The sequence below is a fragment of the Canis lupus genome, chromosome 9 (assembly GCF_048164855.1).
Source record: "Canis lupus baileyi chromosome 9, mCanLup2.hap1, whole genome shotgun sequence".
In the NCBI taxonomy this organism is placed as follows: Eukaryota; Metazoa; Chordata; class Mammalia; order Carnivora; family Canidae; genus Canis; species Canis lupus.
This window is the reverse complement of record NC_132846.1, coordinates 74271713-74277712: the sequence shown is the minus strand read 5'-3', so window position 1 is coordinate 74277712 and position 6000 is coordinate 74271713. Positions and strand designations below refer to the sequence as shown.

Genomic DNA, 6000 nt, shown 5'->3' with positions numbered 1-6000 from the left:
GTGTGGCGCTGTGTGGACTACGCCGGGAGCCGTCACCAACCCTCCAAGGTGGGAAAAACACGCAGACAGAGCCCAGTCCCGCACGACATGGCCAACCTGCTGAGGCCACCCTGGGAGGGCTTGCCTCACGCTGAGCAGGGCACCAAATGCCCTCCATGTCCCAGCCTGGCCTCCCCGTCTGCATCGAGGCGAGGCTGAGCTCTCGGTTGAAAGTTTCAGGCTGGAGCCCTCTGAGGACAGGACCGGGCGGTGGGGTGAGCTAGGGGGTGGGCACGAGACATCCGGAGCGCTGGGGAGGGCACCTCAGATCCCGGGAGGGGGTGGCTCCCCGGGCATCTTGGAATGGGGGCTCTCCGGCCGGGGCAGCCCGTGTGGGGGGAAGGGCACACCCCGTCTGGGGCCGCGGCACGGCTCGCAGTCCAGCGGTTACCCTTCCGCGGTTTTCTCCTGGGACCCTCAGCTGACACTTGCTGGCAGAGGGCGGGGGAAGGACGCGGCATCCGACCTTGCCTGGGAGGGGCCGCAAGACAGGCAGCTGGGCCCACGGAGGCGCGCGGCTCCCAGAAACACCCCTTCCCTGCCCTCAATGCCCAGGTCCTTCCCGCCCCTCCCCAGGGAGCTGCCCACACCCCTCTTCACTCTCTGTCCCATTCACGCCCGAGCTGTCCACCCCGCTGCCACCCACAACCTAGGGATGCTGTTTTGTCCCGGTGCCAATGGCCTCCCACGTGGCCCATGGGCGTCTCCACCCAGCCGTGTCCCCCAGCCCTCCTCTCAGCCCCGGCCCTGTGGCCCAGTGCCCAGCACCCTCACGAGGCCCCTCCACCACCTGTCTGAGCAAGGCTCCCGCAGGGCCCGGTCCGCCCCCCGCCCGCACAGCGATGGTCTCTGCCTGGGCTCAGCTCCAGGACCTGCGTGGGGCCAGGTGACGGGGCACAAGGGACCAGTGGCTGGCTTCTCTGCCACGTCTGGCCATCGCAGGCCACTCGGGAAGCCAGGGGAGGACAGGCCGGAGTGCGGCCAGGTCCGTGCACCTTGTTGCCAAGGCTGACTCCTGAGGACAGACACCTCAGGCCACACGCCTGCCAAACGCCCCTGGTTCCCCGCCCCGCTGCAGCCAGAGCCAAGCTCGGTCATGGAAACAGTGGGCGCCGGCCACAGCCCTCGCTGCAAAGGGGGTCCCTCGCTGGCATGCTCCGCATCTGTCCAGACGCCCTCAGAGACCGTCGGAAGGACACACGGGTCCCTAAACCAAGTCAGGACAGGGTGGGGCCTGTGTCCTCCGCACTAAACGGCCAGGGGAGGCCAGTGGAGGCAGAGGTGGGAGGCTGTGACCAGCGCTGAGTCTGACCAGTTCCCACCTCTGACCCTGGACGCGGGGGCCTCACAGCAAGGCTGACCCCACGAATTGTTCCCCCGCACCGCCTCCCCAACCCGAGGGCCAGAAGGGGTTCCTCTGAGAACAGGCTTCCAGGGCAAGAGTCAAAACAGGGGGGAACCCAAAAGAGGCCAGGTGTCACCCCCTCTCCCACGCACCCCTCCCAGCATCCCTGTTTCCACAGGACTTGCCAAGGACATATCCCAAGAGACCACGTGGGGACCGGATGGGCAGCACTGGTTCAGGTGCAGCAGCTGGGCCCTCAGCCTCACCCACTGCCCCCACCCCACCCCACAGCCTGCCCCACCACCCCCTGCCCCCAGCGGGCTGGACCCCCTGCAGCCCCTCACCTGTGGCCCTTCCAGGGCAGCTGCCTCCAGCACCCCCTCTGCTCCTCCTCCTCCTCCCTCCTCCCCTCCCACCCTCTACTTGCCAACACAGGAGGAGACAGCACCCGCGGCTCCAGACCGGGGCTCCCCAAGCTCAGAGAGATACTGCCGAGGTTGTGGTCAGAGGGTGGGGCCAGGTGGCCACTTCAGAAGAGCAGGGCTGCAGCCACCGTGTCATCCCTGGGCCGCTGACGACAGAGGTCTCCCGGGCTCCTGGCTGGGAAGCACGCAAACTCCCAAAAGCCAGACGCCAGGCAACCTCAAGCTGGGGGAGACCAGAGATAGGTGAGCGGGGAGCCACAGCCTGCTGAGGGGAGCCGGTGACCAGCCAGCCACAGCCTGAGGGGCAGATGGCCGGAAGGGGCTCAGAGAGGGCCCTGCCCTGCACCCACAGCCCGGAGCCCTCCTGGGAGCCGTTGGTTCTAGACACATTCAGGCAACAGGGACGGCGGGCGTTGTGACCAGGCGGTGGGGGTGAATGCACGGAGCAAACGCCTGGCACGCCACAGGGCTTCACGACGCGGGCCGCACGGTGCCACGTGTGCCACCTGCCGCGTGTGGAGCCGCCAGCCAGGAGGCTCGCGAGGCATCCTCAAACAGCCGTGTGGACAGCCTCCTGAGGCCTAAGGCAGAGGGCCGCCCCCCCAAATGCTACAGAATCGTCCTTGGCAGGTGGATGCCGGGGCCACGTGACAAGTGCATGGGGCCAGGGGACAGCCCCCCCCAACCCCTGCTCTTGGTGCCGTGTGCTCCCAATGACAGGCCAGACTGCATCAGGCACCCTCCCGGCCCCACCAGGGCGCCAAGCTGCTTGGGCCTCAGCGCTGTGGGCTTCCCGGGGTCTGTGTCTGTGGGCCCAGCCGAGGGGCTCCAGGCTACAACGTCCACCTGGGAGCAAAGCTCCCACCTGATCCCGCTCCTGCTCCCCGTCCCACCTGCGCCTGCACCCCACCCCGGCCGCGGGCCCTGGGGTCACCTGGGCCTCAGGCCACAGGCAGGCGCGTGGCTGAGGTATCCTGGGGGGCGCAGAGTCCGTCAAGGCGTCTCTGCGGGTGGAGCCGGTGCACCAGCGACCCCGGGAGCTGGCCCAGACACCCGCACCCACCCCACCCACCCCCGCGCGCGGGCCCGTCGGAAGCAGGACTCAGGAAACAGGCAGCGCAGGGCGGCTTTGGATACAAAACTGTAAACACGAGTCTTTAAAATGCCAGAGGCCCCCCCTCCGGCCTCAGACTCTGCGCCAGAGGCTCCCCACCACGGGACCCCCAGGGACCAGGCCCCCGCCCGCTCTGTCCTCCCGCGCGCACGGCCACGGGCTGGGGGTCCGTCCACGCGCTGGGGCGCGGGGGGCGCGGGGCGCGCGGCGAGCCCGCGGTCCGGGGGATTCCTGAGATGAAGAAGCGGCCGCGGCGGCCCCCGGGGCCCTGGGGGGGCGCGCCCCCACCGCATCCCGGCCGCACGGGCCCTGTCACGTGCCCAGGGCGTCGCGCGTGGGCGAGGGCCCGTGGGGGCGGCCGGGCGGGCCGTGCAGCGGCGGCGGCACCGAGTTGCGCTGCGCGGGCGGCGGCTGCAGCTCCAGCGCGAGCGCGGGCGGCGGGAAGTCGCGCACCTGGCGGCGGTACTCGAGGAAGGTGCAGGCCTTGGTGGCCAGCGCCACCACGTTCTTGCCCACGAAGATGGCCGAGACGCGACTGTCGCGGAACAGGGCCATGTTGGCGGCGCGCGCCAGCACGGCCACCACGTTGACGGTGGCGAGGCTGAGCACGGGGTAGAGCATCATCTTCTGCGGCGCGATGTGCTCGCCCTGCATGCTGACCTCGCTGAGCGCCACGCACGGCAGCACCAGCAGCAGCATGTAGCAGTAGAAGAAGGTGAGGCCCTCGGCCCAGAGCGGCAGCCCGGTGCGCGGCGGCTCCCACAGGTTGGCCTGCATGTCCAGCAGGTCCAGCAGGTCCAGCGCCACCCAGAAGAGGCGGCCCCGCAGGTCCTCGCGCTTGCGGAAGGTGCGCACGTACTCCATGCGGTCGAGCGCCACGAGCAGCAGGAAGAGGCCGGGCACGCACACCGACAGCAGCAGCGTCAGCGCCTTGCGCGCCACCGGGTCGGCCGCGCCCCTGCGCGCCGCCTTGTAGTTCTGGAAGATGAAGTAGAGCTTGATCTCCAGCACGAAGATGTAGAGGAACCAGAGGATCATGGCGTAGCCGCGCTTGGCCGTGCGCACCTCGGCGCCCACCCACACGGCCACGTAGCGCAGCACCAGCAGGAAGCACACGTCGCCCACCAGCACGATGATGCACACCCCGATCTTGCGCGGGCCCTGGTTCTGCTCCACCAGGTACGCGTCCATGACCGCCATGCTGCCCATGATCACCAGCGTGGTCAGGCACACGTGGCGCCGGTCCGGGGGCGGCAGCACCATGGTCGGCCGCCGGGGCCCCGGCCTGGGCGCGCCCGGCCCCCACGCGCGGCGGGACGAGGCCCTGCGGCGGCGCCGCTCAGCCCGCGGGCATGGCGCGCCGGGGCCGGGCCGGCCGCTCCGGGGGCGCCACCGCTGCCGGCCGGCGAGCTCGGAACCTGCGGAGACCAGAGGGCACAGTGAGGGCGCGCCGCGGGCCAGCCCCCGGCCTCCCCGGCCTCCCCGGCCTCCCCGGCCCGCGCCGCGCCGCCGTCCCCGCGCCGGGCACCCGGCCCTCGGCGGCACGCACGCGCCCAAGCGCGCGGGGGGCGGGGGGCTGGGAGCCGGACGGGGCCTCCAGGGGGCGCTGCGGCCCCACCCGAGATCCAGACCCGCTTCCCGCCGCCGCCAGGAAGGAAATGGAGCGGAAGTGGTTTCTGCCCGCCGCGCGCGTCCGCGGCCCCCGTGGTGCGTCCCCGCCGGGCCCTCCGGCGTCCTTGCCCCCACCCCGCGCGCCTTGCCGTGCGCGCCCCGGCCCACGACCCAGGAGCATCCTCTCCCGGCTGCCTCCCAGCGCCCGCCCCCTGCACCTGCTGCCCCCGCCTCGGCGACCCCGTCCCGTCGCCCGCGGAGGCTCGCGTCCCGCCAGGCGCGCTGCCCCCGACGCGAGGCCGCAGCCCCACACCGCCTGCTCGCCTGCCGCTGCCTCCCCGGCCCCCTGGGGGCCCCTCCGGAGGTCGCCCTCCGCGCCAGCCCCCGGCCCCGGCCCACGGACCCCTGCCCCTCTCGCGGCCGGGGCGCGGGCTGTCAGCTCCGAGCTGATCTGATCGCCCCGCAGCGGACTGGGGCCCACGGCGCCCCGCGCGCCCTCGCCCGCAGCCCGCCGAGCCCCCGCACCCCGCCTCTGCCTGCCAGCACCCCTGGCCCCGGGCTGTTTACTGCCCTGTCTAGACAAGGACATAAAATTTCATGTCACCCGTGACTGTGAAGCCAAGGCTCAGCCTTCCCCTGCTGGCACCAGCGCCCCCAAGGCTGGGGCAGCGGGTCCGCCTGCAAGCCCGCGCCTCCACTCCCCGCCCCGAGCAAGGCCGCTGCCCCTCCCAGACCCCCCCACCCCCGCAGCCACACTGGGGGGGGGGGCACCGAGTTCGCGCGCCTGGCGGGTGCGGGAGGGGCTGCCCCTCCGCCCTGCACGGGACCAGGGGCTCCCGAGGCCCACCCTCACCCCAGCCCGTGCTGCCCCACGAGGTGCAATCCCGTCCCACCCGGGCCTCTGGCCGCGGCCTGGGGATGGTCCTCCTGCCAGGCCAAACGGCCAGACTAGGCCCTCCCCATCCAGTCCTCGGCGCCCGCGGTCCCCTCCCGGCCACTCGTCAAAGGCGGCCCGAGGACGCCAGGGCAGACCCCATCCCGGCGGGAGCTCCCAGGGGGCCCGCGCCCCCGCCCCAGGGACCACAGCCGCGCCCCCCCCTCGCGCACAGCCTCCCCGGCCTGTCCCTGGGGAACCTGGCCCCCCGCCTTGGGTCCTGGGCCGGCCTGGGCCCCCGAGTGCCCCTGCCCGCGCCCCCCTCGCCACCTCCTCAGTGCCCAGTGGTGGGGGGCGGGCAGGAAGCGGCCGCCAGCCCCGGCCAGACCCAGGCTGCTCCCGACAGGCTGCGGCTCAGCGCCTCGGCCCGCACCGCCCGCGCCCGGCCCTGCAGCATCGCTGCGCAGCCCGCCCCCGCCCCCGCCCCAGGCCCCCCCCGCGCCCCCCCGCGCCCTCCCCGCGCCCCCCCGCGCCCTCCCCGCGCCCTCCCCGCGCCTACCCACCGCCGGGCCCGGAGCTCCGGGCCGAGGCC

General features: G+C 72.9%; 1 protein-coding gene across 1 annotated transcript; it reads right to left on the bottom strand.

Moving 5' to 3' along the window:
* Positions 1-2943: 2943 nt before the first annotated feature.
* TMEM121 (transmembrane protein 121) lies at positions 2944-4251 on the bottom strand. Its single transcript, XM_072837770.1, has one exon. The coding sequence runs from the start codon at positions 4184-4186 to the stop codon at positions 3236-3238; it is 951 nt and encodes a 316-aa protein (XP_072693871.1). The 5' UTR covers positions 4187-4251; the 3' UTR covers positions 2944-3235.
* Between the last annotated feature and the right edge of the window lie 1749 nt (positions 4252-6000).

Coding starts and splice junctions, on each gene's coding strand:
- TMEM121 (XM_072837770.1), bottom strand. CDS start 4,186: ATGGTGCTGCCGCCCCCGGACCGGCGCCACGTGTGCCTGACCACGCTG.